This window comes from Apus apus, chromosome 1, assembly GCF_020740795.1.
Source record: "Apus apus isolate bApuApu2 chromosome 1, bApuApu2.pri.cur, whole genome shotgun sequence".
Taxonomy (NCBI): Eukaryota; Metazoa; Chordata; class Aves; order Apodiformes; family Apodidae; genus Apus; species Apus apus.
Window position 1 is genome coordinate 61607833 of NC_067282.1, and position 17330 is coordinate 61625162.

At 45.3% G+C, this 17330-nt stretch overlaps 2 protein-coding genes across 10 annotated transcripts in view; one reads left to right on the forward strand and one right to left on the reverse strand.

The window, feature by feature from the left end:
• Positions 1–3535: 3535 nt before the first annotated feature.
• SOWAHC (sosondowah ankyrin repeat domain family member C) lies at positions 3536–8321 on the reverse strand. Its single transcript, XM_051616615.1, has one exon. The coding sequence runs from the start codon at positions 8204–8206 to the stop codon at positions 6716–6718; it is 1491 nt and encodes a 496-aa protein (XP_051472575.1). The 5' UTR covers positions 8207–8321; the 3' UTR covers positions 3536–6715.
• A 118-nt stretch (positions 8322–8439) lies between these two features.
• The window catches only part of SEPTIN10 (septin 10), a 963730-nt gene continuing 954839 nt past the window's right edge, over positions 8440–17330 (forward strand). For 8 of the 9 annotated variants that reach the window (XR_007889244.1, XR_007889243.1, XR_007889245.1 and 5 more), the window contains exon 1: positions 8440–8616. Coding sequence is in view for 5 of the 9 variants with exons in the window: in XM_051616845.1 (XP_051472805.1) it covers positions 8587–8616 (30 nt within the window). In the remaining 4 variants the exon portion in view is untranslated. Of the gene's footprint in view, positions 8617–16911; positions 16934–17330 lie in introns of those variants that run through there. The other variant, XM_051616870.1, reaches the window with a different exon arrangement.

The window sequence follows — 17330 nt, forward strand, 5'->3', positions numbered from 1 at the left end:
TTTGAGTTCCCATCTTGTTTAAGCCCCACAAAATGTAAACACTAGAGAAAGGCCACTATGACATTTATCTTGCATACACAACTTCAGCTTTACAGATGTGGGCACTGTGGGGTGATGCTGTTGCTGAAGGTGCACATCTTCCAGAGCAAACACAAGTTAGCTGGGTTGGTTTTTTTTTGCTATTTTGCATTTTTTCTAGTGAATTTAAGAAATAGGTTTTTGTTTAAAACATGGTAAACCCTGGACCTTTGTGGCAATGAACATCTGTATTTTCAGTTGGACTCAGTATTTTTATCAATGATCTCTTCTGAGGATGACCGTTATTATCTCAGAGATGAGGAGGTTGAGATCACTGCAGAAACTTGAGGCAAATTTCAGAAGGTCAGAAAATTCCAGGTTAAAAACCAAAAGCCTTGTACATCCTACCACACAGAGGTGCTGCCTGCAGTTTCAAAAGGCTTCAGGTGTGCCAGTGCTGAAGCGCACACGGTGCAGCTGCTACAGCACAGAGAGGGAGCTATGGACACCTGCAGTCCATGCCACCCAGCCCGTCTGTGGCAGAAAGGGACGTTTCAAAAGGTAGAAGACAAGTGTGAGGCTGGTAGCTAAAGGTCCTGCTGGTTCAGCTGCCTTCCTACAGCACAACCCAGCCGCATCCCTTTAATTTCACCCTCCCAAGTTGTCACAGGCTTACTTCTGTAAGTACTGATAGTAAGATACTATGTGATAGGTAACAAGGAAAAGAAATAGATATAAATGTCCTTACGTATTAAAGTGTTACAAACATGTTTTCTGGTACTTTGAGGTTTTATGTTATGCAAGTGTACATCCAGTGAACAGATGACATCTTAATAGCCTGCATAGTTACTTTGGTCTTTCCGTAATTATAGTAGTAACAGGGACAGCACCTCTTTAGTATGAACTTTCCCAAGGGATTTCTGTGCCCCCCAAAATATGGTGGACAGCCTTGCCCTCTTTTGTAAAAGCAAAAAACCTGTGCCACCTGAAAAACCACCCACCCAAACAGCCATCATTCCACCCAGCTTCAAAAAGAGGTATCCATTCACAGAGTCACAGAACAGTCGGAGCTGGAAGGGACTTCTAGAGATCATCTAGTCCAACTCCTCCACTAAAGCAGGACTGCCTGGAGCACATTCCATGAGATTGCATCCAGACGGGTTATCTGTTATTTATGCCCACTGTACTACCAGTTTCTCAGGCACTCTAAAGAGCTGCAAAGTGAAATAACTGGTAGAGCTCAACAGTCAGTTTGCAATAGTGAAAGGCCTCTAGCTTCCAGGGAAAAATACTGAGGAAATGCCCAGTGTTTCAACTCAAGTTTGGGCTAGCTCTAGATACAGCTCAAGCAATGGTTAGAAACATTTAAGATTAAGTTTCCAAAGAAAGCTCCAATGGACAAGGACTGATGCAAAAGCATATTCTACAGGCTACTGCGTTAGACTGAGAGAAGGAAGCTTCAGCAATTTACCTGCATTGATGCAAAGGCATGCATGGATACACATCTGTTGACTTCCATTGTCACCTCTTGACAGTCCTACCACAGGTTTGCTAAATGCATTTTAATGAAATAAAGGCTCTTTAAAATAGATTAATATGGCTTGTTAGCTTCTTCTCATGCTTCACAGTAATCTATAGGAGAAGACAGTTTACAGCTGTCTACACAGAAGGGCATGTACACCTTAACTACAACAGTTCACTTGGCATGACTAATCCAGCTGAAAGACCACAGAATGCTTTTGCACCTTGACCAGAGTATTACTTGCTTTTAAGGTAAGTCTTCCACATGCCACTAGTAGCTTAACTTATTGTAAAAGTGTCAGAATAGGGTTTCTTCAGGTTTTATCACAGATGAAATACCTCACCTGCAGCAGTTTTACTAAATCAACCAACCTAAAACCCGATAGCTCGGCTCAGTTTTTCCAATAATGTGGGCATATTAGGACACATCAGTACTAACTTTGGTTAAACTGAAAAATGATACTAGATACATTCTGTAACAGATGCAAAATGATGTTTCCTTATAACAAAATAGGAAATTTAAAATCATGTTTCATTTTTTGTCAGACTGGTTCACAAATCAACATAAACTGAAAACCTAGTCACTCTCCCAAACCCTAATCTTAATCTCAGACTTACTCTACCCACACTCAGTTGAGAACATGAGAAAATGTCACTATGTACTTTTTTTTTTCCCTTTTTCTTCAATGCCAACAAGGAAACAAAGTGCATGACTAAACTACTTTTTTTCAGGATGAAGTCTCCAAAGTTCTATCTATTGCCTTTGTGTCCATACACATTCCATATAACTCAAGACATATTAATTAGATCTGTAGTCTCCTTATCCCTCCTTTCTAGCCAACAGAAAATTAAGTTAGTAATGCAACGCTGAAGCGCTTCTCTCCCAGCAAGAAGCCTAAAGTTAAGTGGGGCCATTCTGATGCATCAGGACACTCCTGCAACAGCTGTAGCTACACTCAACACAACAATTGTTTGTGCTTTTGCAAAACAGTACTAGCTACACTAAGAAATGTTGGTAAGAGGACCAACTAAAATACTTAGCATCAGACATTAATTTACATTAGTGCTCTCAGCAAGTCATCTCTCTCAACTATTATTCTGTATGAGAAGGGATACATGTTTAGATACAATTTTCTAAACAACTACTCACAAGCAAAACAACTTGCATGATCAGCAAGGCTCATGTAGATTGGTCTCCTACTAAGTCCTCCACCTCCCGCACAACCTCAGCTGCTTTCTGCATGCCCCTTCCACTCTCTGCTAAGATTCCAAGAAAGAACACTTCCCCTTCCCTTCTCCTCTCACTCCCATCCCCATGGTTTGGAGCTGCATGCATCCTGACCCACCAGCATGGTAAGAACTGAGCCTTTTTTTTTTCAGTCCAAGCACAAATCTGGCTGCTTCTCAGAAGAGTTACTGGCAGCATGAAATTTACTAGTTTTAACAAATAATTTGGTAAGGCAACAACTTCAAAGAATTTTTAGATATACCAAAATCCCTCAGTCTGGCTTCATAATGAAATGAAACTTCCTTTTAGAGAAGTCACCAGCTGTGGTTAAGACATGTTACAAAAAGCCTTAATCCTAAACCTTTTTTAATTAGGTATTGACCTTCACACAGTGACCAAAACCAGTATTAGTCTTTTGAGAGTCAGATATTTAGCTGCATAGAAATAAGGTCAGGATGCTATTTTAAGTTAAGCAGTGCAGCTCTCCCAGGCCCTTATTTAGACACACTTCTCTTAAAAAATAAATAAATAAAAAAAATGTTGCATCTTCATTTACTTTGACATAAGCTATTAGAGAGTACTGCCAAAGAAAAAATGTTACTGTCTTACAAACAACTCAACTGCATTTTTTCCCTTACTCATCGAGTGCTAGACAGTATCAGATAAAAGTATTGGTGATAAAAGCCAACACAAAACAGTACATATTTTTAACAGCCAATATACAAGTAGCACCTAAGTATGTAGCATACAGAAGTCAATTCAAGCACAAACAATTAATGGGCTCTTTTTATTTCAGTAAAACTAAAGCTTACAGATTCTTAACTCATAACCATTTGGAAAGACACCCATAAAAAGTTGTATTCATAAAAACGGACAGGCTTCCAGGCCTCTAAAATATTTCAAACATAAGATACAATAAAAGATTTCAAATGTTTACATTACAGTCTTGCTGCCTTTCATACCATCATAAAAAGTGAACACATTCAGTAACTTCAAGCATACCATTAAAAAGACACCAGCAAGTGCTCCAGTTTTCTGTACCATACAACTTTATTTCAAATTCACATCTCTCTAGGTAATGTATCCAAAATATTTGACTCGAGTACCTTTAGACCGTAAATATTCTGAAACAGGGCATCAAGCCTTTCCTATCTCCAAAAAAAACTTTAAGTTTTTAGCTCATGTTATAAAAAGTAACCATGTGGAATGTGACAAGTCATAATGTGAAACCAAAGTGCTTTAGTCCCATAGCGCCGACAGACACTAGTGGTTATCTAGCCATTCTCAAACACCAACACAGATGTTTGCTCTGTTGCACCCCACCTTGCAAAGACCTTTGGACCGTTATGGTGAAATTTCACTAATTGACACCTAAACAGTATCACTGGACCAACAGTTTCACTTCGATACTTCAAATAATGAGTTACAAATGAGGAATCTTTTAACCATTTTTCAAGTTCCCTTAGTAAGTACCAAAATTCTGCTGTGTTATGCAAGAGAAAACTATGTTCCAGTTAGGCTTTTAAATCCAAAGTGTGCTATATATCAAATCCCAAAGCACTGAAGTCCTCAAATTATTTCCCCAGACCTCAACAGCTATCCAAGACTCAGTATTTTTTGTGCAATTCTTTGCTATTTGCACGTGAAGAGATAAACACTTCACCCAACAGCTCATATGAAAGAACTATCAACTCTCAAAGCAGAAAACTACTTTAATCAGGTTTGGATATAGGTAGTTGCATGGAATGTATGCTCAAATCAGAAGTGGCCATGCTGCAAAGCGCCCCCACCCCTTTCAGACACCTTCTCATCCAGCTTAAACGGGAAGGGCTGAGGGAAAATCTCTGGTCCTCTCCCACAGATGCAACCACAAAGTGCTCGGCAAGTCTGATTTTATCCATCACATTTGTGGCAACCAACCCAAAATGAAGGCACGTGAAATCTATAATAATACAACTTGTAAGTAATAAACTAAAGCTGAACCTCTGTATAATTTCTAGTCTTTTTGCACAAAATTAATGACCAGCACCTACAAAGAGATTCAATTTTTTTAAATGTAACTTTTCCCAGAAATAGCTAAGTGTCACTCACATGCCTATGCAAATACTGTCATTTATTAGGTTTTGACACAAAGTGCAGAAAGTGGTGATCTATCTGCATGGGAAGTCTGAGATCAATGAATCACTACCACTCCCTTCCCCTGTTGCTACAAGTAATGTAAGCCACCAGCAACAGCTACAGGCAGCTGTTACCTTGAAAGTGCAAAACTCCCAGCAGCAATTTTCCTGTGAGGTGTTCTAGAGCTTGTGGCATGCATTTTGTCAGTGCCTCGGATGTGGATTTTAACACATCAAAGCCAATCTACTTGTAGCAGACACGCCCATACATTCTGAGGAAGCCAAATCGAAACATGCTTTGACAGAAAAGACACTGAAAGACGTACCTTAACATCTAAGCACAGATGAGCTGCTACCTTCAGCAGCATCTAGGATCCAGGGTCAGCACAATACCTCATTCTCAAGGAAAGCCGAATCTGGATACAAATATACCTCTTAGATTTCACTGGAATTACCACCTTTAAAGCAGAGAAAGAAGATGCAGGTTTCTGAAAGCTTTAGCAGATGGATAGGCTAGTCAATCAGATGAAGACTTACTGGGTTGTTAAACAACAGTTCAAGGCCTTGGTTATCACTTCTCTAGAAATACAGGTTTAAAAGAACTCAAACACCATTGCCATCACTTAAGTAGAGTATGTCATTATACTGCTTCCACTCAGGATGATAAACTGGGATAGAATTTCAGACTTCTATTTATTTGTGTGCGAATTCACACATCCTTTTTTTTTCCCCCCTCCCCCCCAAATTCTGCACAAAGTTAGTTGAAGCAATTGACACACAAGATACTACCCAACACAGACCTGTAGCTATGACATTACAGGACTGTATTAGAGTTTCATGAAGATTTCATGCAATGGTGTCTGTGCTCTTTTCTAAAAGACAGCAGCTTCCACGGGTAGCACATACAACAAATTTTTCCTATTTCAAATGTAGTGAGTTACACAAATAACATTAACAAGAACTGACCAGACTTAATAACTTGAACTGGACTAGGTCTGGCACTTGAGAATTCACAGTGATTAAAATAAAATTGCTTTGCCTAAGACAAAACATAAGATACCAAATATATAAAAAGACTCTTGGCTTCCATTATCTTTGTATTCCAAAAGCGATAAGCAAGCTCAGTAGTACCTCAGACAACAGAGACTTCTGCATGTGGTTAACTTTATGCACTGTGTGCAGTGCAATTATTTTTTAAATTAGAATTAAGATAGTAACGATGTCAAATCAGGGAGTTTTCAATGCATAAAGTCAACACAGGGTCAAGTCTTTGACAGATTGAAGCTTGGATTCTGACAGGAAACTGTTGTCTACCATCTAATTTTGGGTACACAACTCCACACTGTGCTGGGCGGTATTGCTGTTAAGGAGAAACTTAACTTGCATATTACTGAGGTGCTCTTCTGAAATAACAAGTTGTTTATAGTACCGGTTGGGAATGTAAAAGCATTTGCACTTTTCTTTCCCCTACTCAAGCCGCTCATCTCAGCAGATGCACTAACAAGGGTTTCTGATCCCAAAGCCTGCCTTTAGAAAGCAAGGAGCAAAGCTTTCAACCACCCCAGCGTTTCTCAACACACCCACTGCCTCTCACCTCAGCACCGAGGACCCAGCCAAACCAGGTGCTCTTGGCAGCTGTAAGCCACCAGAGCCCAGCTGACCCACACAGCTCATTGACCCCACCTAACTGAGAGCTAAAGCAAGATACTCAGGACTCATCTGTCCAGAGTCCATAAGTGTAGATGAGCACCCACATGTACCTGCCTCACCTTCCGTGCTACACCCTTTGGTCCATGTGCCCACCTCCCAGACCTCCTCCTCCTCCTTGGCCTTATCCAAAAACATTAGACTTCGGCCTGAGCTTGAACGATGCTTTCAGGGATTTGTCCTCGTGCTCTTCCTCCTCGGTGTCACCACGAAATGAGGGCGTGTTGTGGATGATCTGAGTCCTGAAGCGGATCTTATTAAGCCGAGGCTTCATCCGCCCGCTGCCGGAGGCTTTCCTGGTCATCTCCTTGCCCTTGCTTGGCACTGCTGCCCCTTCGGCGCCCTCAGCTTCCTCCCCAGTGCTGTGATGGTGGTGGTGCGAGAGCCGGTAGTTTATGAGATTGGAAGGCAACACCTTGGAGAGCCTCCAGCGGCTGCTCCCATTGCCGGCAGCCCCTTCCTCCTCCTCCTCCTCCTCCAGGGCCCCCACGAGGCTCCGCATATCCCCCGGGGTGCCCTGGTGCAGGTACTGCGCAGCTTTGCGCCCACTGTAGTCGCGGATGTCCACGTCGGCATCGTAGGCCCCTACCAGCAGCTTCACCACCTCGGCGTGCCCGTGCATGGCGGCGATGTGCAGCGCGGTGTGCCCGCCGCTGGTGCGGGCGTTGATGTCCACGGGCAGCCGGTGCCGCTGGGCGAAGTTGACCAGCGTGGCCAGCAGCTCCTGCCGCCCGTGCTTGGCGGCCCAGTGCAGAACCGTGAAGCCGGTGATGAAGTCCCGCTTGCAAAGCAGCGCCGGCTCGCAGCTCAGCAGCCCCTCCAGGCTCTCCCACCGCCCGTCCGAGGCCGACAGCATCCAGGCGTGCTCCAGGGGGTCCAAGGCCACGGCGCCGGTGGTGCTCCCGTCCTCCTCGGCGGAGGACGAGGCCACCGAGGCGCTGTCCGAGTCGCCACCGCGGCCGCGCCCCGCGCCGGGGAGGGCTCCGCGCTTCAGCTGGGGCGAGCCGCCCCGCGCCGCTTCCCGCACGCTCCTGCGGCCGCCCCCCGACGCCGCCGCCCCGGGGGCTCCGTCCACCGCCCCCAGCTCCTCCGCCGGCGGAGGCCGCCCCGGGCCCGCCGCTACCGCAGCTTCCTCGCCGCCTGCACCGCGCCCGGGCAGCGGCCCCCGCCGGGAGCCCTTCCGCTGGCCTCCGCCCGCCGCCGGACTGGGCCGGGGCGGCTCTGCCCGCCGCCCCGCGGGCTGAGGGCGGCTGCCCGCATCCTCGCCCGCCGCCGGCGGCGTCTCCTCAGCGCCCGCCCGCGGGCTCGGCCGATCCGCGCTGTCCCCCACCGCCTCCCCGGGGCTCTGGGCGGCGGCGGCGGCGGGGGGCTCCGGGGCACAGTACCGGCGTCGGAGGTGCACGTACTTGATGCCGGTGCCGGGCTCCTGTCGTACGGTAGCCACGGCGTTGACCACCTCCTTGAAGCGCTGGCGGGCGGCGGCACGGCGAGCGGGCTCCGCAGGGCTCAGCCAGTCCCGGAAATGTTCCAGCAGCTCCGCGTTGCGCGCCCGCCCGCCCCGCGCCGCCAGGAACCGCACCACCGACTCCTGCCGCAGCTCGGCCGGCTCCGCCATCACCGCCCCTGCCCCATCGCATCGCGCCGCTGCCGCTCCTCCCGCTGCTGCTGCTGCTGCTGCCGCCGCCGGAGCCCGCGGCCGCCCCAGCCCCTCCTCCCGGCGGCGGCGGCGCGCCCCGGCAATCACTGCCGCTGCGGCGCCGGCCCCGCCGCGCCACCCTCCGGTCGGGCGGCCGCGACCGCCCGCCCTGCCCCGCCGTGGGGCCGCCCCGGGGCAGCCCCGCCCGCTCGCGGCGCTGCCGCCGTGCGGCGTCGGGGAGCGCCCCGCAACGGCTGGCGCGGGGTCCGCTGCGTCGCTCCTCGGGCGCGGCGCTGCCCGAGCCCTTCGCTCCCTGCCTCCCTCCCTCCCTGCCTCCCCTCGCCCCGGGCCGCGGCGCTATGGCCGCTTCCGATGCCGGTGGGCAGCCGGTAAGTTCCCTCTGTGAGGCGGGAGCGGGGAGCCCCGCCGACCGTGAGCCGCCGCCGCGGTGACCGGTGGGGTTCCGGGGGTACCCGGGGGTACCTGGGGGCAGGTGTCAGCCCGGCGCGGTTGCGGGGACGGGTCTGGCAGCACCGGCAGCAGAGGGTGGGCGGTGACACCGGGCGGAGAGGTGTAGGAGCCGCCGGTACCGAGCTGCCCTCGCCCCGGGAGGCCGCGGGGGCTGCCCCGGGGCCGGTGCTGGAGCAGGCGGGGGGGCGGGAGCTGCCTCAGCGCGGGGCTGGGAGCGGAGTGCGGGGCTTGGGTTAGCGGGCGAGGTGAAGCCTCGGCGGGACGCTTAGTTCCCGGAGTTGCCCCGCTTTGAACGACTTCTGGGTGTTTCGCGTTCAGATGTCGCCCTTCTTGGAGCTCCCACAGCGCATCGTCTGCTTCAAGTAGCAAGTTGATTCTTGGCTGCTGAAGAAAATACGTTTCTTACGTGTCATGGCAAAGCTGTCAGCGTTCGTGCTTCGAAGGCGTTGAACTCGTGCGCACATCAGCGCTGGAACATTAGTTCCCTTCTTGAACACGGAATAAATCGATTCGTTGGCGACTCGAGTTCTCTGCCGTATTTTACACCTCAGCAGTGCAAAGCACATCTGGGTTCTGAGAGTAGCACAGAATGGGAGGAATTTGTTGTTTTGTTTTGTTTTGTTTTGTTTTGTTTTGTTTTTCAGGGGAAAAATCCTCCACCCTGGCAGTGTAGTTAGCTGCTTTTGTGTTTTCTGGTAGTGGGAATATAGTGCTCTTATGCCTCAGTCAGCAACAGTGGAGCTGTGTGTGAAGCTGCCCTGTGAACTGAAAACATTTCAAACTGTAGCTTTTTTGAAGTTTCCTTTCCTCAGGGTGGCTGTGATCCGGGGCAGTGTCTTGCTCTGTTTCTCGGTGGGACACCCGACGGAGCGGCGTGGGAGTGGGAGTGCAAGAAGGAAGAGGGGCTACTCTGAGGATGGGTGCTGAAGGGGTTATTTGTTGGACTGTTGTTAGGGCCATCACAGAGCCCGACAACATTCCTTGTATCCCCTGACAGAGCGAAAGGGCTTCATTCAAGTTCACCCACTTGCTTACAACTTGACTGTTGGGTGTATCTTGCTTTCTCGTCTCGTCAGAGCACCCGATGTCATACATACTCTCTTTAAGACCTGTGTGAATCCTCTAGAGCTGCAGTACCATATACTGCAATGTAAACTTCATGTAAGCTTTCTCTCCTCATACTTATTATGTATATGTAGTGAGGTGGAGAGTCAGGACTTCACAGGCTGGGACTCGTGGGAAGCTGGAAAAACGCTGAGAGAAAAAAAGCTTGAGAGCCAAAGTGTTGCCATTTGAAGATAGCTCCCAAAACGCAGACAAAGAGACTATGCTTAGGAAGGAGACATTGTTATTTATTGCAGGTTTGTACAAAGCTGGATGTGTGGTGCCTTCCCACAGATCAAGCACACCAAACAAGATTTTCACAGACCCACAGAACTGTCAGAGTTGGAAGGGACCTCTAGAGATCATCCAGTCCAACTCCCCCACTAAAGCAGGATCCACCAGAGCACATTACTCAGGGCTGCATCCAGGCAGGTCTTGAATATCTCCAGAGAAGGAGGCTCCACAGCCTCCCTGGGCAGCCTGTTCCATTCCTTTGTCACCCTCATAGTAAAGAAGTTTTTCCTCATAATTAAGTGGAACTTCCCATGTTCCAGTTTGTGCCCATTGCCCCTCATCCTGTCACTGGGAACTACTGAAAAGAGTCTGGCTCCATCCTCCTTGCACCCACCCTTTAGATACTCATAGGCATTAATAAGGTCTCCCCTCACCCTTCTCTTCTCCAGGCTAAAGAGTCCCAGCTCTCTCAGCCTTTCCTCATCAGGGAGATGCTCCAATCCCCCACTCATCTTTGTTGCCCTCCGCTGGACTCTCTCCAGTAGCTCCCTGTCTCTCTCGAACTGGGGAGCCCAGAACTGGATGCAGTATTCCAGATGTGGCCTCACCAGGGCAGAGTAGAGGGGAAGAATGACATCTCTTGACCTACTGGCCACACTCGTCTTTATGCACCCCAGGATTCCAGTGGCCCTCTTGGCAACAAGGGCACTTTGCTGGCTCATGGATAATTTGCTATCTACCAGGACTCCCAGATCCTTCTCCTCATGGCTGCTTTCCAGCAGGTCCACCCCTAACCTATATTGGTGCATGGGGTTCTTCCTCCCCAGGTGCAGGACCTTACACTTGCCCTGTTGAACCTCATTAGGTACCTCTCTGCCCAGCTCTCCATCCTGTCCAGGTCACACTGGATGGCAGCACAGCCCTCTGGAGTGTCAGCCACCCCTCCCAGTCTGGTATCATCATCAGACTTGCTGAGGATACATTCTGTCCCCTTGTCCAGGTCATCGATGAATATGTTGAACAAGACCAGACCGAGTATTGACCCCTGGGGGGCACCACTGGTTACAGGCCTCCAACTCGACCCTGCTCTATTAATCACAACCCTCTGAGCTCTGTCCCACAGACAGCTCTCAATCTACCTCACTGTCCATCAAGTCCACACTCCCTCAGTTTCCTAATGAGGATATTATGGGACACAGTGTCAAAATCCTTGCTGAAATCAAGGTAGATGACATCTGCTCCTCTCTGCTCATCCAGCCAACTAGTTATGTCATCATAGAAGGCAACCATATTGGTCAAGCATGATTTCCCTTTGGTGAATCCATACTGACCTCTCCCAGTGATTTTCTTTGCTTCCACATGTTTTGAAATTATGTCCAGAATGATCTGTTCCAACACCTTACTGGGGATGGAGGTGAGACTAACCAGCCTGTAGTTCCCTGGGTCCTTCTTCTTGCCCTTTTTGAAGACTGGAGTGACATTAGCCTTCTTCCAGTCTTTGGGCACCTCTCCTGTTCTCTATGACCTCTCAAAGATGATGAAGAGTGGCCCAGCAATAACACCTGGCAGCTCTCTCAGAACCTGTGAATGCATCCCATCAGGGTCTATGGATTTATGGATATAGAGACTAAGTGGCCACTAACCTGGTCTTCCTCTACTGAGAGAAAGTCTTCCTCTCTCCAGACCTTATTTCTTGTGTCCAGGGTCTGGGATTCAAGAGGGTTTGCTTTAGTAGTGAAAACTGAAACAAAGAAGGCGTTTAGTAACCCTGCCTTCTCTGTGTCTTCTGCCACTAGGGCACCTGCCTCAGTGGGCCTACATTTCCCTAGTCTTTTTTAATTGATGTATTGAAATAAAACCTTCTTGTTGTCCTTGATACCCCTTGCCAGATTTAATTCCAGGTGGGCCTTAGCTTTCCTTGTTGCATCCTGCATCCTCTGACTACATTCCTATATTGCTCCCAAGTGCTGAGTCCTGTTTTCCACATTCTGTAAATCTCATTCTTCTGTTTAAGTTTTTCCAGAAGACCCTTCTTACTCATCCATGCATGTCTCCTACCTCCTCTTTCATGACGTATTTACACAAAAAACTATAGAGTTAGTAAGCTTCCAAGTCCATCCTCCTTGTAGTGATTGGTTAGTGATTTACGTATTGTTATAATATGGTTACATCACTATTTCTACTATCACACATGCTTGGAAGAAGGGTCTTTACTTGGGCAGGGATCTTTTTGACCTGGGGGTGTGATTTTTAGTGTTATAGTGACATTATAATGAGCTAAGTTCACCTAAACAACACAGTATTGAAAGCTCTACAGCTCCAATTGCCCAAGACTGGTTTAGCTGTCAATCTTCTTGATTTTGTTTCTTTTCCATCACCTCCTGCATTCCTTAGGTCCAATTACCTGTACAGACCTCAGGTCTTCTCTGCCAAGTTGGTGATTTACGTGAGACACTCTAAACCTCTTGATTAGTTGCCTTCTTCAAGGCCCAGTTATTGCAGGATGTCCTTACTCAGTGCTGGGTGTGGTACTAATTGTGTGCCTCTCTGACTGCAATTTTAACTTGTATATGTAGACAGAGTGTATCTTGCACAAAATAACCACATCATTCTGAATTGCTGAGTTATTTTCCAACAAAAGTACGAGAAACAACACAGAATGATTTTGGTGGTTCACGTTTGCGTGAAGAGTGTGGGGAGATGATGCAAATCAGCAGAAGTGATGAGGGGCAATGAAGTGGACTGATTTGGTAAGAGAAGAGAGGGAAGCTAGTACGTGGAAAACTTTACAGAGAATACTGTAAAAACAGATGTATAAGATAGTTCTGTAATAGAGGAGAGTGATGTTGTATTTGATTTATAAATGTAAATTATATATATTATTTAAATGTAATGATGTAAAATGTATTGACATCAAATAATGTGTCCTAGTTTAACACATGTTGTATAACTGTTAAAGTATTTCCTACTACATCCTGGGAAATATTTTGTTTTCAGTTGATTTGCAAAAAAAATGTAAAATCACTCTTAGAATGCAGTCTGACCTGCTTCTGGAAATCTGTTTACAATCAGGCTGCACAAAGTCTGAGGCATAAGTATTTAGTACTTCTGATTTTTGAAAATTTGACTTCTGGGAAAGTTCTGGCAGCAATTGCCCCCATACAACTGCATGCATTACTTGTCATTGATTAATTAAAAAGGAGGGAAAAAAAAAATAATCCTTGTTGTAGTCAATGAGGCCTTCTGATAGCGACTGCCATTGCCCCATCCAAGACCAGCACTGCTTTCTTATTCACATGAGGGACATCAATAGCAAATGGCTGATGTGGTCAAGGGTGAAGACCAACTTGCTGCTCTTCAGGCAGCACAGTGCTAAAGCTGCAACAGGCACAGCTGAGCCAGCACAGAAAGGTGCAGGTCTTCTGAAAGTGACTGTAGTTGTGGTATCAATACTGATAGCAGCGTGAGTATTTTTCTGTGTCAAGGTCATCTCAGAGAACTGCACCAGATTTCCATTTCTTTGTTTTTCCTTTCTTGAAAGGTCAAGAGAGGCTTTCCTTCACAGACCATGAAACTGAACAGCAGCAGCTGGTCGGTCCCATCTGAACCAGCACTGTCATTGTCCTTTGCTTGGCACATGGAGTACTAGCTTTGAAGAACTCATCTCTTTTCTGTTATGTCTTGATTCCCTACCTGCTGCCTCTTGCCACATCTATTCATAGGCTGCAATGGAGGAACAGGTACTGCATGTGCTAGATTTTCCAGTTACTTCAATGCTCGTTGGTGAAGAGAGACCTTAATGGCATTTACAAATGAATATGCTGCTGTCTGTTAAATCACCTCATCACAACTGGAAAACTAGCAAAGTGTCTCTGCTTGCTTGTTTGTTCCTAATACCTCAAAGTACAGTCTGGAAGCTGTTTTCAGTAGCAACCTGCACATTGTGTTTCCCCCTGTTCCCTGCTGACAAGGCTGTCACCTTTTCCTCTGCCCATCCTGGCTGATTTCAGGGTATTTAAGAAGATTCTATAGTGCCTCCAGATTTGTTCAGACAGCAATATAGGGCAAATAATTTTGTTTGTTTGTTTGTTTGTTTGTTGTGGGGTTTTCTTTTGTGTGTAGTTTTGTTGTTGTTTCTAAGGTATCTCAATGTATACATGTATTAAGGAAATCTTGTGGCAACCTGTGGTTTAAGGCAACTTCAGCGGTATTGTGTATTGAAGTGGGCTAGAAAATAGTTGGTGCACCAGGATGCCGTGTAGGAAGTAATTTGAAAGAATTGAGGGAAGAATCCTGGGCTTCTGATGTTTGGACCTATCTCTAATAGTTGTCTGCTGTTTCTGTCATACTGAATAAATTACATTAGAACTGTGAATGAAATTGTCAAATGAGTTTTCACTGAATCATTTTTGGCCAAAATTTTTTTTCTCCTGTTCACCTTTTTTGGGGAATGTTCTGTACTTGACTCCATGTGTTGCTTTTTGTTTTGTAGGATGGACTGATGTATTTAATTCCATGTGATTTTTAAAGTATCTCCTTTCTTACCCTACATCTTCACAGACTCTTCTTTCATTGAATTTTTTCTCCCTCATCCTCCTGTATTTTCTGTTTTCTTCTGTGTTATGTTGCCAAGGTTTTCTTTCTATTCCCTCACCTCATCTGTTCTCCATCTCTCTCATGCATATATCAGCATTGAAAAATGTGAATGGTATGCATGCCTACACCACATGTCTACATTGTAGATTTTGGCTACCCAAAGGTCGAAAATATTTTTCTATTTGCTTCCAAAATCTGTTTAGTTTCCTGCTTACCTCATGTGTTAGGAGGCAATAGCAACATTGATATTTACTGGATTAAATGTAACTTTGGTTATTAAGAAAGTAATTGACTGTAAGAGAGTCACGCAATTTCTTATTGGAAGTTTCAGTCAGATTTTCAGGCCTAAGCACATGAACATGGATTGCATTTTTTGCTTCAAGCTTTGGAGGGCAGATTTCAGCCATCTCTACAGGCAGAGTGGCAAGCTAGTTAGTGGCCTGGACTGCAAGTCTGATTCTGCAAGGAGGCTTATGCAGAGAGATGCATGTAGTTTGTGACCCAGCTTTTGCTGTAGAATGTCTCAGTGCTGGGCAATTTTAGTCTGAAATAGGTGACAAATTAAAAATATAATTTAATTTTTTTTTTTTCTGAAAGAAAAAAACAATTAAAATATTACTTTTATCTCAGACACTGATTTTTCTTTACACGCTGTTTTTAATGGGCAAGACAACTTCATAAACCAATATACTTGATTAACAGAATTTGCAGAAATCCAGATGCAGGTCTTTGAAAGCTATGCTACCAACCCTTTAAAAAGAGGGGAAGGCAAGGAATGAGATTTGATTTGGACCATCTCAAGTGATCTGAGTGCTATTCTGATGAGAGTGTGAATTCTAAGAGAAACAGGGAATATTTACAGGAGTATAACAGTTCCTGTAGCATTTACATGACAAGATTTGAGTTATTTACTGAATAAAGTTGGATGAGATGCTGTCTTCAAGTATAATTTAGCTGCTCCATTTACTAGATCTTAATTTGAAAAGACTGGCTAATCTGGTGACTTAATTGCTTTCACCATCATTTGTATTTCTTAATTTTTGACTTGTCACCATTTTTCTTACAGCATTAACTTGTTTTGCAACTGGATAATGTCTCATTTCTCTGAGAAGTAGTAAGAAGGCAGGCATCATGGGGTCAGTTTTGTGGATTTCATTTCTCTATGTTCTTGTTAGACCATAGCAGAGTGAAACTGAATGAGGTGCTGGCACTGAAACAGATGATACCCTTGGAAAATTTTAGAAGGAAAAATGCAGGATATTGGTTTTTTATTAAGAGAATGCTTCAAATAAATGATTTCAGATGAAACAGGTTCACAAAGTGATTCTTCTGTAAGGAAGGTTGAGGGAGAACAGTAGCTCTCAAGTCCTGTAGCATTTGTTGTTGTGTGAAGAACAGAAGTATAAACATGCAAGATTGTTAAGCTTCTAAATCAGCATGGTTGAGACTGTCTCACGTTGAGCTGCACAATACTTCTTGGAAGTTCCGTAGTCTAAATTAAGAGCTTTTATTGCAGCATTTTTGGTGAAGCTGATTCCTGAAGACTCCGTTGTGTACTGGGACAGCTAACTGGGCAGTTTAGTAGCAGTTTAAAATCCCTAAAGAAGTAGATATATTTAAAAAACAGAAACAGATTAATCATCTTTCTGTCTCTAGCTTTTAAAATTTTGTTAGTAATGTAGTGTTGGGTTTGTGTTTTGTGTGTGTGCTACCAGAAGTGTCACTATATGTATTGTGATCAAATGAACTCTTGCCATTTTCTTAAAAGAACTTGTATAGGCAGTTTTTGCCCTCTTTCTCTGTAAAAAATGGCTTTTGAGACCCTGAATTATGCCTTTCTTATCCTCCTTCAGTTTGCCAGTCTTCTTTTTAAAACAAGAACCTTAAGACAAGACATTAAAACATATTGTCATGGATGTTATAAGTAGTATTATTTCTGTTTGAAATTTGTGTTTTCCCCTATCCTGTATTTTCCCCAATGACATTCTTATTGTTGGATCAAACTGAGCTGGAGAATGTATGAGTTTTTGGTGGGCTGTGGTGATTTATTTTTTTTTTGTTATTGTGTCATTACTTAGGATAGAAAGAACTAGGAAGAGTGATCTTGGGTTAAGGTGCTTCATTACATTGTGGGGTGAATGAGATTCATATTCTTGCTCTCTTAGTCTTTCCTATCTCCAGTAATACCTTTGTGTCATCTCTGAATGCATGACGTGAAGATATGTCTCTCTGCAGGATGGCAATGAAGAAAGCTGTGCATAAATTTCTCTATTGGGAAAGTTCTTCTAAGTACCAGATTCTGTAAGCTGTTTTTACAATTTACCGGGACTTTTCTGACTTGTGTCAATTTTTTGTCATGTGTCTGAAATGACCTAGTACTTGCCATGTACTTTTATATATTTACATTTTCAGAAAATGGTATTAATTTTCACTCATAACTGTGAAGTGTCATTAAATTAACTTTTATGTTCTGAAGAAAGATTAAATGTGCTATTTTTAAATAGGAGCAAATTTGAGATGTCTCAGAAGATCTTGTCAATTCTGTAATTACTTATTGCAGAAATTGTTACTTTCCTGACTGCAATACTTATTGGTTAGAAGCAGCATTGGGAGAAGCTTAGGAATACAAATTAGCGGACTTGAATGTTTGATATGAATTGTTAAGTAGTGATACAGCCTTAGCTTTCTAAGCAAAGCA

Excerpts from the sequence above, each read along its gene's own strand:
- SOWAHC (XM_051616615.1), bottom strand. The coding sequence starts at position 8,206 with ATGGCGGAGCCGGCCGAGCTGCGGCAGGAGTCGGTGGTGCGGTTCCTG.